We start from the raw sequence: 19,841 nt of genomic DNA, 5'->3' as shown, positions 1-19,841 counted from the left end.
TACATTGAGACTTTTTCCTTTGATGTGCTGGTGCTGGCGGAATAGGTAGTGTCTTACCAATTAATTCTCTATAGGTTTGTGGGATGGATAGTGCTGGAGGTTCACCTGTAATGAGTCCAGGAATCGGGATTCTTAAACACCCTTACTAATAATAGTTTGCTCTGTTACGGAGTACTTTTCTTTTTTAAAAAAGGGAAAGGGAAAGGGAAAGGGAGTGACCTTTTTCCGTATTATATCCTGAGAGCTAGAGAAAGTAGGAGTAGAGTCTTCTTGTATAAACGAAGTATTGCTTGTATACTTTCGATTTAGCGGTGGGAAGGTGCATGGAATAAAAACCATGGGCCATGATCGCATATCACTTCCTTGAGGATTGTCGGAATCAACCACTTATGAAATCCCATCCACACGATTACCGACACGCTGCCGAAAAGATTGTGCGGGCCCTAGTCTCGACACAGATAGAGAGCGAGGTCTCAGGTTTGTTTAGGAGCCTTGGTAATCTTAACAACTTTGATAACTCTGGTAACTTTGGTGGAGGGATACACTTGAGCCACCCACGGAGCTTTGAATAACTTCGATTCTAATGTAAACTCCGTGCGAAGTCCTTGAGGTCAATCATCGAGATGCAATACAACAATAATAATAATAGCTTCCAAACTCCCAACCTTTTCGGCTATTCTTCCATGTCCCCGCTCCTTCCACTTCTGGCGTTCCCTCTAAGCTCTTTCCATCCATCCGTCTACACGCACGCTGACCTTATTTGGGTCGATGAATGTCGTTAATGACTTGTTCGGATTGAGCTTCGTCATACCGGTAGCATCAGCTGGATCATCTTTTCCATCAATCCACCAAACTTCAGCAAGTTCTCGTCGCTCATACGACTGCCGAAGAGCCATGCTGTGGATCATCAATCGTTTTTCCTTCGTAGTTCGAAGTCTAACGAGATACTCGTAAAGAGGATAAGAGTCAGTGCAGACAACTCTCCATATCCTAGAAGAGATGGTCGAAAACACCACCCGGAGCTCATCTCTATCGAGTTACAGACTTTAGCTAGTCTCCTCTTCTTGTAAAGCCCGCCGGCCACTGATTCCTAGGCAGGAGTCATTTCCGTCAACGTCGTTGACGTGGGCGAGCATCTTCATAAGACTCAGTCAGACACGCCGCAACCGTTTGAATGAATTGAGTGTAATATGGGCGCTATCAAAATTTTTCCTCCATAGCTATCTATACCCATTAGCAGGATACAAGAGGAATTGATGAAGAAGAGCCAGCTTACTTGTTCTCGCCGTCCTGAGTAGGCCCCTTTACTTCTGCTGATGTCCCTTCATACAGGGATTGCATGTGCCACTTTGATTTCAGTCTTCATTGCAGGAGACTGTATCGTGGGATTTGTTCCGTGTAGAGCGGCTAGCTTGCGGATGTGCTAGTCGCGGTCTAGCTCTGCTTGGTAGGAGATCTTGTCCATCACATTTGCGAACAAGTAATGCATATCGGGAAGCTTGCACCCTGAGCTGCGCACGAGCAGAGAGGTCAATCATCTTGTAACCGAGCTCCATGGCCAGTAAACCGAGCTCGTAGCTGGTTGTAGAAAGCTTCATTGATGTAATTTGGACGAGATAAATGGGATTGCCTCGCCATTGGCCATGTGCCCGGAGATATCGTTGTCTTAAGTCCTCAAATGTTGTTGAGAGGACTGACTGATTCCAAAGCCTGGATATAATGTTGATCCAGTATGATTGCTCCTTCATAAACCCGGTTTCGGAGCAGATGCCGTCGGAAGGAAAGCCCATGAGCACGTATACCTTCCGCTCTACCGTCTCTCCACATCAGCCTTCAGTAGCGATGCACCTCGCCCAGGATTGGAGTGCACGGGCTCATCCCTGCTAGAGCGATCTTGCCCTCCTCGCAAACGGCCATGGCTGCGCGCCTTGCGGCGTGGACTTCCTCGTCTGCGCACCGTCGGTATGCTTCATCTAAATACCTATTAGCGAGGTAGTCCCTAGCCTTCGATACGCACCCTTCTTACTAACCATCCCTAGCTTCTCGCAATGTGTCGCCCGCTGTCGATCGCGTAGCCTGAAGATCGATCTACTTCTATACTGCGAGGTGAAACTCGACTTCTTTAAACTACCTGCATCTCTGTCTAGCTATATCCAAATGCTAACGGCAAAGATTGTCCTCGCGTGCTGTTTTTTTTTTCTTTTTTGAGCAGCCCGCGACCCGGCATATGAACTGGGTCGTTGACGTGGGCAGCCACTATGCCTCAGATCCGGGGGAGATTCGTGCGGCAGGAATGAGCTCTTCTTGCTCGGTTGTACCCGAGTCTGTAGTTTCCGGCCTCCTGGAGCAGAATGATGATTAGCGACCACATATGCATCTCCGGGGAGACTGCCTGGAAAACAGCATAGAAAGACTCACTGGCTGTTTATGTGGCTGGAGATGTCTTTATTGGTTGTGATTGTTTCCAATCTGGTCGCGGCAAGGGGTGCAATTTGTCGAGATATTGTTGAATATGGGCTTCTTCTTTGGAGCACCCGGGGGTTTGAAGCGCGCCGGTACTTCGGGGTTCATCCACCATGTATGGAAATGTGTCAATGCATGCCTCGTGAGGCGTTGTGATGTGTAAGGTCTTAAAGGTAGCGACAGTTCGTAACTGCCTGCAGCATGGGATTCTCCATATTGAGCTTTCTCCATTTTGAAATTCTTGTGTTGGTATATAGTATACAGTAGCATTGAATAACGGTATGGATTGGCACCGCTCCTACTCTAGCTCCGAGAAAGATATAATTACTGTGGAGGATTAAATGATGATATGGAAAAGATGAAAGGTGATGAAGTGGCATATATATATAGGAGATCCTGATGAGCAAACATTGATCCTCAAGCGCTATTTGTATTGCTGTTTGTAGTACGGTTGTTTATGTATACGTAAATAGACAAATCTGGTTGTTTGCGCATTTGTGTTCAATCAAGCATTGACAAGGCCTATGCTAATTCCAGTCAAGCTTTTGAGGGCATTGTTGCCACAGAGTTTAGTCCCATCCACTTTTTTCTGCGAAAAAGCGAGGAGAAAGTTTGAGTCGCCGCCGCAGTAAACCCAGTTCTCCGAATACCAAGTAGCCTCGCTCAGTACTCACTCAGACTCGAGTATTATAGTCGCAACATACTGAATCGTTGTCGTTTGGAGGGCAAGCTTAGAGCCAATCAACAGTGCCTGCAAGCCAGATGCGTCTCGGGCACAAGTAAGAAATCATCGAGGCTTGCTCCAGCATCGGGCCGTTAGAGGTCCTGCATGCATATCGCATGCAGCCAAACACACAATCGATTGCTCCATAGATTTCTGGCTATCAAGATCAGCCCATACACTGTCTCGGCCCGCAATTGTAGCAAACCCAAGCGGCCAGTTTGAAGCCGGAATTGCTATTTCACGAAGAAAAATGGCCGTAGATACTTGATGCGATAAGCAGTACCCGTACCTATTTGTTTATTTGCCGTCTGGTTTCTCGCTTCTGACATTCGGTGTTTCGCTTATGCAATCAACTATTATTTCTCTCTTGACCATGGCTCTGGCGGGCTTTTCCGACCCGTATCCAAGAACATTCTCTCTCATGCCCTTTTCGCAGCCTCTCAGCTTCCCCAAGCTCGTATCCCATCAGGGCGTCGTAGCCACACTCTGGCCGCTTAAGCTTTTCCCGTGGCCTAAACCTCTTCTTCTTTTGTGTCTGCCGCTTCGGCAAGGGGCTGCACGGGTTCCCGCCCACCTTCGCCTTCCCCCACTACCGGACTTACCTTGGCTTCCGGAATTCTTATCGCCCATAATGAAGTTTAGACTTTCATCACGAGATCACCCAGTCCGAAGTAGGTAGGTGCTTAAGCGAAGTCGCTTGGCATGTATATTACTGCCAAGATGGTCGTCACTATTGGCATGGTAGCTTATCTTTGGATGGTGGAGTCAAAAAGAAGGGTCACCGCGACTCGGTTTTGTTATGTGACCAACCCTCGGGTCGAGCCCAAGACATTGGCGAGCCTCGATGGGGTTTCTTTCCTTTCTCAGCATTTGAAACTCAAAAAAAAAACTTGGCTTCTGGCACTTAAAGCTTGATTCATACTCCCACACAGTCGGGTGGAGTATATATCAAGTACTTCTATCTAGAGTATGTACTGATTACACCGGCCGGGCCCCGGCTCGCTTGCAGAACATGGAATTGGAAATGTGCCCGCTCAACTGCCATCTACGACTGGATGAACACGGTACAGCCAAGTAGCGGTTGATCGGTTCTGCGTCGGAAGCGGTTATCGGTCGAAGAATGTCAACAAGTCATGAAGGTGAAGTTGAATCTGGCCCCTTTTACGCCCTCAAGCAGGCTTACGGGTATCTCTGGATAGCTATCCCATATCATCTACAGTACAGTCAGTACTCGCCTGTCACCCGGACTTGATATTCCTGGCCGCCTAGCTTCATGGGGAAGCTATCTTACAGAAGATATGCTCAAGCATGTTGCGAGGGGGCTAATCTTTTGGTAGAGAGGTATTTCGAGAGGCTATTCGTTGCAATGGGAAGCTCCAGGCAGCTCGAGATACGCACGTGGAGCTGGCAGAAGTTGTATAAGACCAGCTCGGAAGACCCGAAGGACAAGGGCAGCCACAATTTTATTCCCAGTTCCTCGGTTCCAAAGGGCCACCACTACCATTCTTCACTATTACGTTCCTGAGGATGCACTTCCTTTTCCGTACTGGAGCTGTTGCTCTTCTTGCCATCAACGCTATCGGCCACCCTACCTCTTCGCACCAGAGCCGTGGCAATATCCAGGCCAGAAAGATTGACTTGGAAGCTTTCAGACTCACCACTGCGAGTACCTACACCAACGCAAGCACCGCTGCTGATATTGAGCCCTCCGCTGGCCTTGTGAGACCAGCCGGCTATGTCAACACCGCCACCGCTTTGGTGCGGTCTGTTGCCCCTAGTGCTGAGTTTCGCCTGGTGGAGGATCACTACGTAGGATCAAACGGTATCGCCCACGTCCACTTCAAGCAAACTGTTCACGGTCTGGACATTGACAACGCCGACTTCAACGTCAACGTAAGTCATCTGAGAACTGGAACCCGCCCAAAATCGACCACTGCTAATCTGTAACAGGTTGGCAAAGATGGAAGGGTTTTCTCTTTTGGGGACTCTTTCTACGATGGAGAGTTGCCAGCTGTGAGCCCGATAGTGAAGCGTGATCAAGTCGAACCTACTGCGGCGTTGAAGGGCGCCGCCGCGGTCTTGGACCTTCCCATCAAGGCTTCCGAAGCTGTCGCAATCCCCCATCCCGAACAGACTTTGCAATACTATCTCATTCAAGGCGCTGAGGGTACCGTGTCTGAGCCCAAGGCGAAATTGGTTTACTTCCAAGACGCTGACAACAACCTGACTCTGTCCTGGAGAGTAGAGACTGATATCACCAACGACTGGCTCCTCACCTATGTCAATGCTGTCAACGCTCAACACATTCTTGGTGTCGTTGATTACGTGACAGATTCACGGTGGAATGTCTAGTAAGTTCTTTACTGCAGGCGCCTCTACATGCGCTTACAATTGATTAGCCCGTGGATGGACGTCGCCGACCCTGACAAGGGAAGCCGCGGTATCGAGACCGACCCTCAGAATGCAGAGGCGTCCGAGTGTGGATTCCTCGGAACCGGTACCACCACCTACACCGTGACGCGTGGTAACAGTAAGTGCACGCACATCCAGTCCCTCCCCTATGTCAAGGCTTGAAACTGCCTCGCGTCTGCCTCGTGAGCACGGCGAACAGAGTAACAAAAGCTGATGGTCAGTTCAGATGGAATCGCTCAGGCCAACTTTGAAGGTGATCAGTCTTACATCAACGATTTCCGCCCGGATGGAGGCGCATCGGGAATCTTCGACTTCCCGTATAGCCCTGCTCCTACCGACGCCGAGTCGTACGCTGCCGCCTCGGCTGCTCAGCTCTTCTACACGTCCAACATGATGCACGACTTGTACTACGTCCTCGGATGCACCGAAGCGGCGGGGAACTTCGAAGTCAACAACGACGGCCAAGGTGATCTCGGAAACGACCCTGTCATCCTCAACACGCAGGATTCCACCTTCAGGAACAACGCTGACATGACCACCCCCTCGAGTCCGGCGGCATGGGCGAAGGCTGGGGAGACTTCTACGCGATCGCCATCTCCCTGAAGGCCCGCGAGACCCGCGCCGCCGACCGCGCCATGGGAGACTGGATCAACAGCGACCCGGCCGGGATCAGAACGTACCGCTACTCCACCCGTCTCGCCACCAACCCCCGGACCTACGCGTCCGTCAACACCCAGAGCCGGGTCCACACCATCGGCACGACCTGGGCCGCCATCCTGTACGCGGTCCTCTGGAACCTGATCGACGAGCACGGCATCACCGCCTCCCGCACTCCCACCGTGGACGCCGACGGGGCGCCCACCGACGGCAGGTACCTGGCCATGAAGCTTGTCATGGACGGAATGGCCCTGTGAGTTTCCCCCCTCCTCCTCCTCCTCCTCCTCCTCCTCCTCCTCCTCCCCACCCACCACCCTTCACGATACAGACTACAGACTACAGACTCCAGATCCCAGCCATCACTAACCCGAGCTCCAGCCAACCCGGCTCCCCAACCTTCATCACGGCTCGCAACGCCATCATCGACGCCGACCTCGCCCTGACCGGTGGTGCCAACCGCTGTCTCCTGTGGAAGGCCTTCGCCAGGCGCGGTCTGGGCAGCGCCGCCGCCGCCGCCGCCGCCGCCCAAGGAACCGGAGCCAACAGACGCATAGAGGACTACTCTCTGCCAAGCGGCTGCTAGATCTCTCCACCCGGTCCTGAAACAGAGCCGCGGACGGGGGGAAACGGCCCACCTCTCTCTCCTCCCTCTCTCTCTCCTGGCGGCGGGAGATAGAAGCCGGGAGCTGGGTCTCACGATAAGAAAATAGATAGACGGCGAGGGCACGACGGAAGGTGATAAGTAGTTAGTTACATGTGTGTGTTTCTCATCATCGATTCTTTTACATTTCTACATGTCTTCTTTACTATCTAGCGATTGAGAAACGACGTCTTTCTTGACCTGTGTCCTGCACATGCGCAACCGATTGGCCTCGCCGCGCCATCCATCCCCGCCCAAGCCTCGACTGCTTTCCCGCTCGGCTTCGCGGGGCGAGGTGCAAAAGTGCTGATGGACCGTTACTCCGCGCGTATCGTCAGATTCGCCGCCCGCCTTCAACACCAGCGAGCAGCGCGCAGACTGAAAGTCGAAGGTCTGATAGTAAGGTCTTTCTTGAGTTGCCGCTTTTGCAAGATACTAGAGATTCAAGCGCGCGTCATCTCTCTCTATCTGTTGTTTTATTCTTGACTTCTTGTTTGAGTTCCTGGTTCTTTTTTTGGGGGGGGGGATTGGGTGGGCTTATTTATGCTTGGAAAGGGGAAGGGGGAGGAACTCGCTCGCTCGAGTTTTGTAGAGAAGGAAGGAAAGGTTAGGCGGATCCGCGGCTGCTTTGGTTACTTAAGTACTTTGCAGCGTCAGGTCTCTCTCTGGCTTCGTTATGCACTTTGTGGGATCCTTGATATTTTTTTTTTTTTTTTTTTTTTTTTTTTGCTTTTTCCTGCGTGATGCGCTGCGCTGCTGTTAGTTCTATTTTAGAAACGGCCGGAAGAAAGACTTGTAGAAATCCGCCGGGATGATCAACATCCGTGCCTTTTTTCGGATGATCAGTGGGCCGCGAAAGAAAGAAAGAGAATCTCATTCGCGTCCCCGGACTGAGCTAATCAGCTTACAGCAGTACCGAGTACCTACTCCGTCCGGACCTACCCACCCAAGCCACCATCGGCATCACGAGGCCAACCCGTCCGCGCATCCACACACCAACGTCGACCTCCCGTCCGGCGCTACGTATCCGAAACGGTGAACCTGTCGCAGGTTTGAGGCGGGGGGAGGGGGAGGGTCGGTCTACTGCGCTTCGCAGCAAGCTCGCTCTCCAAGACGAGAATGCCTCCGTTGGCAGCGACGCATGAGGCGGGTCGGCGGCAGTCCCCTCGGCGGTTTCTGGTGCTGCTGGTGCGCGGTCTCGAGGCGGAACGCTTTTGGAAGTCGCGACGGAGAGAGGCAGCGCGGTATTCGCAGGCTAGATATCAAAGATTTTGGCAACTCCGATGTTTGGTGTTTACTTACCTTATGCGCGATCGGGAGGTGGCAAGCGAAACTCTAAAGGAGGTGTCAGGGCGGCGGATTTACGCTCCGTGGAGGGCCTTAAACTTCGGTATATACCGGTACTATGTATGGTCTGAAGAAACGGTGCGTGTCTTCTGCTGGTCTGGTTTTATATAATCATACTATATCCACACTTCACGTTAATACCCTCTTCTCGCCCTTTACACGCGGAAGGCTATGCAGATTCAATTTGCTGACCGCGCTAGCCGAGCTCAATGCAATGTTGGATGATCACAATACCATGTCTCTTTCACCTACCTACCTACTCTGCGAAAGATGGGGCGCATTTCCGCTTCTACACCTACCTGCATACATACATACATACAGAACCACGTCTACTTTCCCCCACAGCCTACAGCGTCGATGTTGCTGATGGAAGGTCGCGAGAGCTGTGCGAACTCTTTCCGCAGAAGGAACGGCTGGATCCGAAGTACGCATGCTTCGAGCCCGCGCATCTTTAGTCAGCCGAACATCCAGCCGACGGGAGGACTCGGACTCTAGAGAAGGACAGTAGTACCGGCTCGTGCGATGGTATGCAAGACCTACTACCATCTCCTCCGAGGCCGAGCTTCCCGCTATCTGCCTCCGTCTAGCTCTGAGCCTCATCCTCGACTCGCCCATGTACGTACGCCGCCCTCGCCTCACCCTCTTCCCAGACGCGACTGTTTGTCAACCGACCGCGAGCGCGGCCTTCTTACATCTCGCAGCTCTCTAAGCTTTCGCGACTAGCCGCACTTAAGCAGCAGCGAGCGACAGACAGGAAGAGAAAGTCCGCAACACTCACTCGTCAGCCCTACCCAATTCCCCTCCTAGCGAATGCTTCTTTCTTTCTCCCTTCCACAGGACACGTCCGCGGCGATTGCAATCTGCCATGGCAACACGTCGAGACTTCTTCCCCTGTCGTGCAATCCGAGCTTGGCTCTGTCTGATGGATGAGGTTTCGTGCGAACGGATGGCCGCAGACTAGGTAGGTAGGTAAGGTAAGGTAGGTAAGGTAGGTAGGATGACGGCACATATCAGCAGAGAGAGAGACAGACCGCACCCTCCGACACCCCATCGCGGTACGAGAAACGCGGTCTCTGATGGACATCGAGATGGTGTACCAGGAGAAAAGAGATTCTTCAGAAGAAGAAGCAGAGATACGTAGGAAGTTTCTTTAACCTGAGGGTGTCTCCAAAGTTTAACCTTCTCCCACTCCAAACCCCCTGGTGACCCTAGGTACCTTACTTACTACTACTTAGGCCTGTTACCGTGGTACTACTAAATCAATCGTACTTCGACTTCGACGTACAGCGGTGCTCTCCGAGTGGCTCCCAGCCCCTGCCAACCCAATCGCACAGACTCAACCATCCGTAGAACGTGATTGGGCGGAACCCCAGCCAGATCGATCCCCCTGCCCAATTATACTTTCGATATGTGCTGATACAGTACAGTATGTAACGGGGGGGAAGAGGATCTAAACATACGGGAACGGGGAACGGGAGGGGAAGGGGGATTTTAGCAAAAAAAGCGGGGTTAAGCTTAACTAACGGTTTGATTAACTACCGTTCCTTCCGCGACGAGGGAATTTAATCGACGCCGGCCGATGCCTGGTTTTAGGTCGAAGGGGTCGGGTCGACCCTTGGTTTGGGTGCGGAGGGAGGTTCGATGCGTGGGCCGCCGTTACGGGAGTGACCTAGGGCTGTATGTATGTACGCACGCACGCACGCGAATGGCTGGTCTACCGGTACATCGATCGATCATCAGATAGATGATTGATGAGGGACACTGTCAACAACGTCGCGAGCAGCTCCAACCAAGGAGGGACGGACGGACGTCTTTGTGATTCGTCAACCATTAATGTGTATCTAGATCTCGGCGCCGTTCTAGTTCTAGAGCGAAGCCCGACTGTCTGTCAGGCCGGGCGCCTTGCTATAAAAGGTCTGTCTATAACGAAGAGAATTGGAAAAACGCCTTGCTTATTTGATGAACCTCCGCGCCTAAGCGGTGCCGGTCAGCTGTCCCGCCAACGCCAGGACCGGGGCGACGGTGACCGTCGACTCGGACCGTGTCCAGCCCTCTTCGAACGGCAACCGCTCCTGCTCTACATTCCCCTCTCGTCAGCACCGTTCCGTACCGCGCAGGTTCCCCCGTCGGAATCTCACTCCGACGAGGAGAAGGAAGGAATGAAAGATGAAAGATGAAAGATGAAAGATGAAAGATGAAAGATGAAAGATGAAAGATGAAAGATGAAAGAACAGAGGAGTGACGTACCGAAGACGGTCTTGATCCATTCGGTCACCGCCGGCGCCGCGACCGCAGGGTCGTTGTCGGGCTCCTCGAACACGGTCAGGATGGCCGCCCACTCGATGGCGCTGTTCCGGAGGATCGTCGGGGGCAGGTCGAACTCGGGATTGGTCGCCTTGGACGTGGCGATGCGGGCGTCGCGCGCGGCTTTGGCGGTCGCGGCGTCGATGGTCGGGCCGGTGAAGAAGGCCGCCGTCGCGCCCCAGACGGTCGTGTTCAGCGTGAGCGCGTTGCCCCAGTACTGGTCGGCGCGCGAGAGCGAGGCGTCGTGCGCGATCAGGCCCGGGCCCTGCAGGACGAGGTCGTCCAGGTTGAAGGTGTTCGGGTTGCCGGTCGTGCTGGTCAGGACGGCGGCGGCGCCGAAGATGGCCGTGGCCGCCGGGTCGAGGTTGATGGACTCGGCGAGGCCCTGGGCCAGATCGTCCATGGAGATGTTGAGGCCGTTGCGCGGGAGGTAGCCGTGGTTGGTGACGGTGTTGAGCATGGGGCACGGAGCGCGTCCTGGGTCGGTTTTTCAGTATCAACAAGTTTACCGAGGGGGGGGGGGGAGGGGGAGCGCTATGGATGGGAGACGCCGAGATAGACTACGTACTGTCGGTGTCACTCGGAGCAATGTACTCGTTTTGACACGCGCCGAGCGACGAAGCGCTCATGATCGTAGCAAGAGTACTGAACTTCATGGTGAAGATTATAGACGATTAACTGACCGCGAGATGAAAAACGGGAAAGCGGTCACGAGAAGAGATGGAGCTGTGCTGGGGAGAAGGGAAGCGTCCATCTCATCTCGCGGACAATCGAAGTATTTAATTGAGTTGTCCTCCTTCTTGGTACTCGAGAGTTTCCTCTGCCAACCAGTCACTAAGGACTGCCGCGGTTCCGGACTTCCGCTCCATACCACGGGGTACCTCTTCATCCCAACGCGAGACGACCCCATCACCGTCCCCTCATGGACGGGTCGACACACTCGGACTTGGCCGGACGCCGCCGAGCCAAATGGAAAATTCGATGAGAAACTCAAACGAAAGCTTTAAGAAAGCCAAGTTCTGACGAGCATCCCACTTCCCAATCAGCATCGGGGCATTTGGAATCGTCGCAGCCTCGCGTCTAGTGATCCGAGGATTGGACCTACCGCCGATCCGCGCAGGGCCAGTCTCCAGGTGCTCCTGTCCCCAATTGCGTTTTGGTCACCACCACGAGTCCGAGTCGGGCAGGTCAAGTCCACAAGCAGTCCGATGTAATTAGAAAGGATGGGATTGCCCGGGGCCGGTGGTCGGTTGGAACAGCGCAGGTCCTGGTCCGCTATCCCGGGAGCACTATAGACAACTAGTAGTATTAGTTACCTTACTGCTACTACTACTACTGCTACTACTACTACTACTACTGCTACTACTACTACTACCATTACTACTACTACTGCTACGTAACCTGACCGCCAGTAAGGAGTTATCATCTGAGTTTCCCACCCACGAAAACTATCAAGTATACAAGAAACCTGACATTATTCACGTACCACGCAAGCGACCACAACACCTCCTATCCATCCACCGCTCCACCAGCGCAACCCCCTCAGCGGACCCTCAGCCCTAACACCGCAACCGAGACCAACGCAGAAACCGACGGTGAGTATTTAAAAATACATACCCATCAATCATTGCCCCTCCCTGCCATCCATTGCCATCTACCGTACATACTGCCATTCATTAGTAGTATATTATACATCCACCGATCGCGTGTTTGTTGACGTCAACACTATTCTTGACGCCGATCGTTCGGATAGAGTACGGAACCTTAAAAAGGGGTGGCGCGCGGCGCTTTCCCACTTGACTTTGCAAGACCAGATCGGCCGGCGCCCTGCTTATTTCCGACTCTGACAAACGTCACCGGCCTGATTGTCGCACCTGGAGGGGTACGGTACCGCGCAGGGGTTTTTTACGAAGGGTAATACTACTACGTACTAGTAGTACGTAGTACGTAGTAGGTAGGTAAAGTGCTGTAGGTAGAAGTAAGACTTTCGAGGGGGTCGACGTAGGTACTAGATCGGAGATGCGTCCTATTGGATCGGTAACATGGCGAAAGTATATCTTCTACTGTATCGGACAGGTGTGAATTCTAATCGATGGGTACCTATTTGAACGCTGCCATTGTTTTCCCTCCCCTTTTTTTCTGGTAAGAAGCGTGGGATTCGGTCGAGAGAGGTACAGTACCGGTATACTCGTTGCTTTAATTAGAACTACAAGACAGCGTTGGTCGGTCGCAAGTCGCGGGGGAGAGGGAGGGGTGGTGCACAGCTAGCTAGCATGACCGAATCACCTCGTCGATAAACAGCGAGAGCCTACCTATCCTCAGGGTGCAATAACTGCGCTCATACCGCGGTAATTGGTAAAACATATATATATATATATATATATATATATATATATATATACGTAGTATTGATTGAGGCTCTAGCATACTTTGGAGATCGCTTATTAGGCTTCTTTCTGCGCAGTCAGACCGCACTGATCACTTACTAAGCAAAGATTAGACCTTATGATCAGCTCCGCGGGTCATTTTATCGGGTTTCTACTACGTACGTAGTACGTACGGTACGTACGGTACGTACGGTACGTCTCTTCTGGGCCGATGCCCAGGGGTCCAGCAGGGGGGTCATAGTTTGAGTATACCAGGGTTGTGAGCCAATTGGAGTAGAGGCCACTTAACCTTACTCATTTCATCTTTTTGTACGGCTTAGACTCTTTTTTTTTTTGCGTAGAATTCTTCTGTGTTCAACTCGTTCGCGATCTATTGCTCATTATAATGGGTAATACCTAGTCAATTAATGAATCCACTTATACTTTTGCAAAGGGAACTTTTCTACCACTTTTGCTCCTTAGACACCGGAAAAAAACGACGTACACGTTCGAAGGAAACTGCTTTATTTGGAAGAGATATTTTCCATCTGTTTATTACGATCAATCGATCTCTTTGGGGAGACTCCGAGAAATAATATCGAAGGCTTGAGACGCTTCTCCATAGCTACGTAGTATATCGAATCGATATACGAATCGCAATAGAAGCGTTATGAAGCTGTAATCGATGCTCAGGGAGGGCCAGCTCCACACTAGATAGACTCTTAATCGACTGATATTTTCTTTATTCCAATTGGACTCCACAATTTCCCCTGCCGTACCCCTTGGAATCGGCCTATAAAATACCCAGTATTACATTTATTAATGTGGGGGGGGGAGAAGGGAGCGGGGTACGGCACAGTTCCGAAGCTCGAAAGAAAGGGATTTTTACAGTAGTATATAGCGCCAAGCAATTCGGCGGCGTAAAAAGGATCCGAAAAGCTAATACCTACTACTACGTACCTTACTTATGCCTGCACCGTGGGTATTACCCGACGCGTTATCGTTCTAGCGTATCCAAAGCAAGGTTACGCCCGCATCGATAAACTTCGCCCGCATCGATAAACTTACAGCCGGAGGGTCGCTAGAGAGGCTTTCGCAAAGCGGATTTGTTTATTCGTCTACCTCAACTTCTCCTTGGATCTCCTTCGATTCAAATCCGAAAAATAGAGCTGTGTTAATCCGAATGCGATCGGAGCGCGTCGTGAGTAATTCAGGTCTTCGTACACTTAGCGTGCGAAGCCATCGAATTGGAAAAGAGCGAAGCTGATCGCAAAGCGTTAGCAGACAAGGTCGAGAGCCATCTCGAAAATCTTACGATTGCGTAAAAGCTTGAGAAGTTGGAACTAGCGTTGAAGCTAAGGAGGCCGACGCTTGCAAATCAAGTATTGTAGGTACTACTTCATCGTAGTACGTGTAGCGCGATAGCCTTTAGAGTTCGTAATTAAAAAGGTCTTGAATTTTTTATCGTCGCGGCGGCGTAATTGCTCGGGATGCAAATATAGTAATTCTGCAGCTTAAAAGCCTTTTAAGGTTACGGGTCGTATTCTAACGGTTTCTAGGCCCGATCCTGTTCGCTGACCGCCTGGGGTTCACTGGCATCCTCCCCCCTTGCAAACCCCCCGTCAAGTCCCTTTGCAAAGCCCTTGCTAAACCCTTCGTGAAAATATACTTTCGATATGTATTCAATAGGGAAGGAGGGTAATACGGAACGGCCAGCATCCACTCTCATGAAGCGCAGTCAACGCACATTTTACATAAACAGACTTGTCACGCGAGTAATGCTCGCAGGTGATTAATTAACAATAAGGAACGGCCAGCATCCATTCTAATAAAGCGTAATCAACGCATATTTTACATAAACAGACTTGTAACGCGAGTAATGCTCTCAGGTGATTAATTAACTATAATAACGGCCCAATGTCCACGCCCAACCGGTGATGTCTTTGTTTACTCCGTCCCAGGCGTAAGTATTACCCCTCGAGGGTAGGGTAACCAGGGGGTCTAAAGTGGAAACTAGACTTTCGAGGCACCCTCGAGGGGTAATACTTCGGCCTGTACCGTGGTATTTACCGGTACTTGCCATCAGGAAGTCAGATATTAGCCTCTCCTTCTTCAGCGTTATTAAAGCTTCAAGATTCAGTGCCCCTCTTTCCTCGCACTAATCAAAACCCTTTTCAATACGAGATACGCAAACCTCTAATACGTAGTGGCTTCTGCTCTTTGTATAAAACTTGATCTCGAATATCTATCTCCAGCCCAACCGGCAAACCCTCTTGTATCCAACCCCGCGGGCACGGAATGAGAATCGCAGGCATATGCCAGCTGGCTAGCTGCCAATGCCTCGTATTCATAGGAAAGCGTTTAGTAGATTTTATCCTCAACTATTCTCTTTCTTGCTTATCAGTGCGAAGGATAAAGCCAACTAGGACGACGGCGTTCGTCTATGGAGCTTTAGACATGATTCCTTTTACGACGTTATTTCTTTCTTGTATATTACCGTATGCACCCACGGCTGATTCCAATCCAGGTCCGACAATCGTCGTTTTGCGATTATAATACGGCTGCGCTTTCAAGCTGACCACGGCAATATCTGCCTTGCTCCTCTATTTTTCCTTGACGAGAGGATTTTTTTTTCATTATGATTCATCCTATCTGTAAAGGGAAGGCGCAATTGATAGCAGTTCTCGCTTTACCGCTGTAAACTGCTTCTCAGGCCTTTTTGCATGTAACTCCTTAGCTTCGCACGTCGCCGTACTCTGTAAGAGGTCCTAGGGCGGGAGGCTCCGCTTGCTCCCCGCCCGACGTTAATGAATACGATAATAATAATAATTACAATGATACTGAATCCACATCTACTTCTCATAAACAAAATGATTACGAGATTAGAATTTGATTCGAATCAAAAGAAGCCAATCACTCATATACCAAGCACCGTACTCTCTTCGCGAGAATCACTTCCTGCTCCATCTTCTCTGACTTCTCTCACCAGTATCGCCCGCCTCCTACAGTGAGTTGGAATTCAGTAATTGGAATGTCACGAGATAGATAGCAGAGTTTGGAGCAGAATCTCCGTCTGCGGTTATATACACATGTCGATAGACAGCGATGCTGAAAAAAAAAAACGAAAGCGAAGCTCATGCCGCGCGGGGAACGCCATGTCCGAAGTCTGCTGCCACTTATCGAATACCATCATCGCAACACTCTCTCTAATCTTGTAACTCTATCATCATAGCATGAAACCCCGCTCCTAGTAGAAAGTCGGTTTCACCAACAGAATACCAATACCCGATTCAAGAGCAGCAGCAACGAAGGCAGTGAGTGAGACGAGGAACTCGACAAGCAGAAGCACAAAGTCTACCCTTTATCATTCCATTTACCATCAAGGATATCTTTAATATATTTTAGAATATACACGCACATATACTACGTATATATATATAAAACCTTGCTGAGCGAATTAAGTTTCGGGAAACTCCCACTCTCGCTTGAGAATCGACATGCAATCCAGAAAACCAAAACGTGAAAAGGACCGCCGGGGTAACCATGTGCCGAAGGACGAGAGAGAGAGAAGGAGGCGAGCAGCACCTGAAAGATCACGTGGTTTTGAAGTGAAATGAAGTGAAGTGATCGAATCAAGGATCTAGCAGGTACTGATCATGGCAAGTAGAAGAGAGCGAAGCTAGTAGCAAGAGATATACGTAGTACTACGCATAGCAGGGGAGCAGGCTAAGAGGCTGATTCCGGTACAAGAGGAAGGGTAAATCTTATATCTGATATATCCGCAAAGGTAAGAAGAGGCTAACACTAAGCGAAGCGAGGATTAGCTTTACGAGATCCGAATACTGCTTTTCTTCCCCCTCCCCTTTCATTCATAGCTTTCTCTTTTAGCTTTATTGATTAAATTCATCCATGCATTTATCCATCTGGTTCAAGAAGTCGCGGGGAACGAAGGAAGTCGTACAGAAGAAAGATGTATCGATTGTGGACTGATGGCACCCGGCTACTACTGCCTGCTACCGAGCTGTACGTACGGTCCGCCACTGCCTGTCGCCTCTTATCTACATACATGATAACAAATGACAACAGCTGCCCCAGTGAGTGATCCAGCGAGCCATGTACATCGAGAATGATTGCAACAGTTCTGCTTTCAGAATGTATCAGAGGCCAGGCGCGTACGTCTTGAGCGTGCGGCCGTAGTAGTTGTAGCCCGTGCTGCTCGGGGGCTCGAAGCCGAAGATGTAGGTCCCCCACCACTGCGCGCGCGTATCAGTCAGTCGACTGAAACAAGCATAGGGAAAAGGAAACGAAAAACAGAGGGAGGGAAGGAAAAAGAGAGATGAAAAGGATAGCAAGAGGAAGAGAATCCATCGGCAAACGTACCGGTCCACCCCCCCACCACAGCGCCCCCGTCCACACGTCGCTGTTCGCCTTCAGATGCTCCAACAAGCCCTTCACGGCACTCATACACTGTGCATTCGCGCCGCCCGCAAACTCGCCGATGATGCCGCGCTTCCCGTTCGCCCGCAGCCAGGCCGTCGCGCTCGTGACGCGCTCGAGGCCGATGGTGCCCGACACGCAGGCGTCGCTGGTGCCGGAGCCGTCCGAGTCGAGGTACTGGTGCATCTCGTAGACGAGCCGGTCCTGCGGGTCGCGGAGGGCCTTGAGGTTGTCGTTCACCGCGGCCCAGGTCCAGGCGCCCGAGTAGGAGTTGCCCTCGACGAAGATGTACTGCGAGGTGGCGCCCGTGGCGCGGATACCGTCGATGGCGGCCTGATTGAGGTTCAGGACGAGAGTCTGGTCCATGTCATGGTACTCGTTGTTGGTGTCGAAGACCTAAGGGGGCGGCGGCTTGGTTCAGTAGATATCAAGGCTTGCTTGCTGCTGAGGAGGGCGAAGGGGGGGGAGAGGAGGGGGCAGAGGGAGAAGAAGGAAAAGAAAAGAAAGAAAAGGCCAGGTGATTGCCGCTGATGGCTGATGACTTACGACTTTCGCGTTAGCCTTGAACGGGGTAGCGAGGGTGGTCCAGAACGTCTTGAAGCCAGCAACATCACTGATGATGGCCCCATTATAGCGGCCGAAGTTGTGCGGGTCGAGAACGGCATAGGCGCCCTTGTCCGTGATGTGTTGAATGGTCGCCGTCAGGTTTGCGAAGTACGCCGCGGAGAAAGCAGCCGTGATTCCAGAGGGCGCGAGGCGCTCCATAGCGAACGCTACGCGAAACGTGTTATAGCCTTCGCTGATCAAAATCTGGTACCAGCTATCAGCATGATCCTTCTCTCAACGGGGGTGGGTGAGAGGGAGAAGGTACATCGATAGCAGAGTTAGAGGGGAAGATGAAGTCCTTTCCCCAGGTTCCGGGATAGGCGCCCTGGCCGAATTCAGCACCGGATTCGTTGATCCCGAAGAACTTGAACTTCCCGCTGCTGGTCGAAGATGGAGCTGTGCTAGACTTCGTGCTGGAGACGACGGACTTTGAAGTGGTGCTGGTCTTGAGCGTGGAGGAAGGTATGGCGACTGCTGTCGTGCTCGCCGTACCAGGAACACACTGAGAGTACCATTGGCTTTGATAGAGACAGTAGAATCCGGATACGCATGCCGTAGTTCCGGTCCAGGAAGAGCCGCCGCATTGCTGGTAAGCTGCGTTCTGCGCCCGGACTGCCGCTGCCAGGAATGTACCAGCGAATACAGCCAGAGAGGACTTCATGGTGTTGAAGGGATAATAAGGTGTTGTGACAATGAGTTGGTCGGTGTGGCCTGCATTTTTGGAATCTGGAGGGCAATCCAATTTCTTATATGGCTATGGCTGGCGACACGATCCATACCAATTCACTTGACGCGAGACACACGACCAATCCAGTCATAGATCACCGGCCTGATGCCACTGTGATTTCGGGATGCTGACCATGGATATATTACTCCGTCCTGATCTCGGATGCTGACCATGGATATATTCCTCCGTCCTGACACGGAGGTCGTGGTCCACAAAATATTGCAAGGGGGAGAAGAGCTCTCCCGTCTCTCTACAAAACCAAAATCGAAACCAGAATCAATATCAAAAATAAAAACCCCAAATCAAAACCCGACGACCAAAACGATGTACCTCCCTAGGTACCTACGGTACTATCTATCCACACCTAAAGCAAACCCCCTGGCAAGCCACTCTCCCTCCATCTCTCTCCGACCCGAAAGAATCTCAGCCCAAAAAGAAAAAGAAACGCGAATCGGAACCGAAACCCAATCGTGGGAGGCACAACACCAGAGGGGCGGGTAAATAAATAAATAAGCTTAGCGAGCGGACGCAACCACGCCGCTCCTCCAATTCAATCTATCCGAGAAATCCGCCCCACTCCCCCTTCCACATCCGCGAAATACATGTTCCACCACTGATCATCCAGCGCTTCATCCTCGTTACTCGTTGTCTTGTTGCTTACCTTGGTCCGCTGGCTGTTGGGTCCAGAGAGGATGAAATGGTTATGTATATCAAAATCACGCGAGATCACTCCAAGTCACACAGGGCATATCGGAAATCCCATCACGAGTTGAACGGACTTGTATTAGAAGAATCATCGTCCCGATATTCCCATCACGTCTTTTGAAAGCGTGCAGCGCTTCCATGCATGTATGTGCCCTCGCTCGAATGGACAGGAGCACTTCCGTAGACCATCGGCTCACCCATGTTTCCCTCGCCTTCTCAGGCTTCCTTGCGCTCCCAGTCAAGAGCCTCGAGTGAGTATGAAGACTACCGGAGATAATACCTGCCCGCTGAAAGATTTGGTGCAGTAGCCACACGTGTGATGAAAAGAAAAGGAAAAGAGAGCCACAGGTACAGATTCGGGATAGGAGACACATCGCCCCCATATTAAAGCGTTCCGAGATGACCATCCATCATCTTTTATGATAGAACCGCAGCCCAGAAAGATCTATCCAT

The 19,841-nt window shown here is 51.4% G+C and overlaps 3 protein-coding genes across 3 annotated transcripts; 1 reads left to right on the top strand and 2 right to left on the bottom strand.

Annotated features, from left to right (window-relative positions):
- Positions 1–4,714: 4,714 nt before the first annotated feature.
- L3040_007782 (uncharacterized protein) lies at positions 4,715–6,839 on the top strand (the record flags this gene model as incomplete). Its single annotated transcript, XM_007293249.1, has 6 exons — positions 4,715–5,080; positions 5,138–5,538; positions 5,587–5,717; positions 5,826–6,085; positions 6,148–6,509; positions 6,635–6,839. The coding sequence occupies 6 exons, from the start codon at positions 4,715–4,717 to the stop codon at positions 6,837–6,839; spliced, it is 1,725 nt and encodes a 574-aa protein (XP_007293311.1).
- Positions 6,840–10,216: 3,377 nt separating this feature from the next.
- On the bottom strand, positions 10,217–11,203 carry L3040_007781 (uncharacterized protein; the record flags this gene model as incomplete). The annotated part of the gene is made up of 3 exons (XM_066154690.1): positions 10,217–10,320; positions 10,491–11,024; positions 11,116–11,203. 3 exons carry the CDS (start codon positions 11,201–11,203, stop codon positions 10,217–10,219), a joined length of 726 nt encoding a protein of 241 aa, XP_066010597.1.
- Positions 11,204–17,070: 5,867 nt separating this feature from the next.
- On the bottom strand, positions 17,071–18,617 carry L3040_007780 (uncharacterized protein; the record flags this gene model as incomplete). Its single annotated transcript, XM_007293252.1, has 4 exons — positions 17,071–17,166; positions 17,294–17,746; positions 17,897–18,160; positions 18,222–18,617. 4 exons carry the CDS (start codon positions 18,615–18,617, stop codon positions 17,071–17,073), a joined length of 1,209 nt encoding a protein of 402 aa, XP_007293314.1.
- Positions 18,618–19,841: the final 1,224 nt, after the last annotated feature.

This window comes from Drepanopeziza brunnea, assembly GCF_022702325.1.
Source record: "Drepanopeziza brunnea f. sp. 'multigermtubi' strain 214-2 chromosome Unknown ctg14, whole genome shotgun sequence".
NCBI classification, from domain to species: Eukaryota; Fungi; Ascomycota; class Leotiomycetes; order Helotiales; family Drepanopezizaceae; genus Drepanopeziza; species Drepanopeziza brunnea.
The sequence above is the reverse complement of the archived record's forward strand: the minus strand, read 5'-3'. Positions and strand labels throughout refer to the sequence as shown.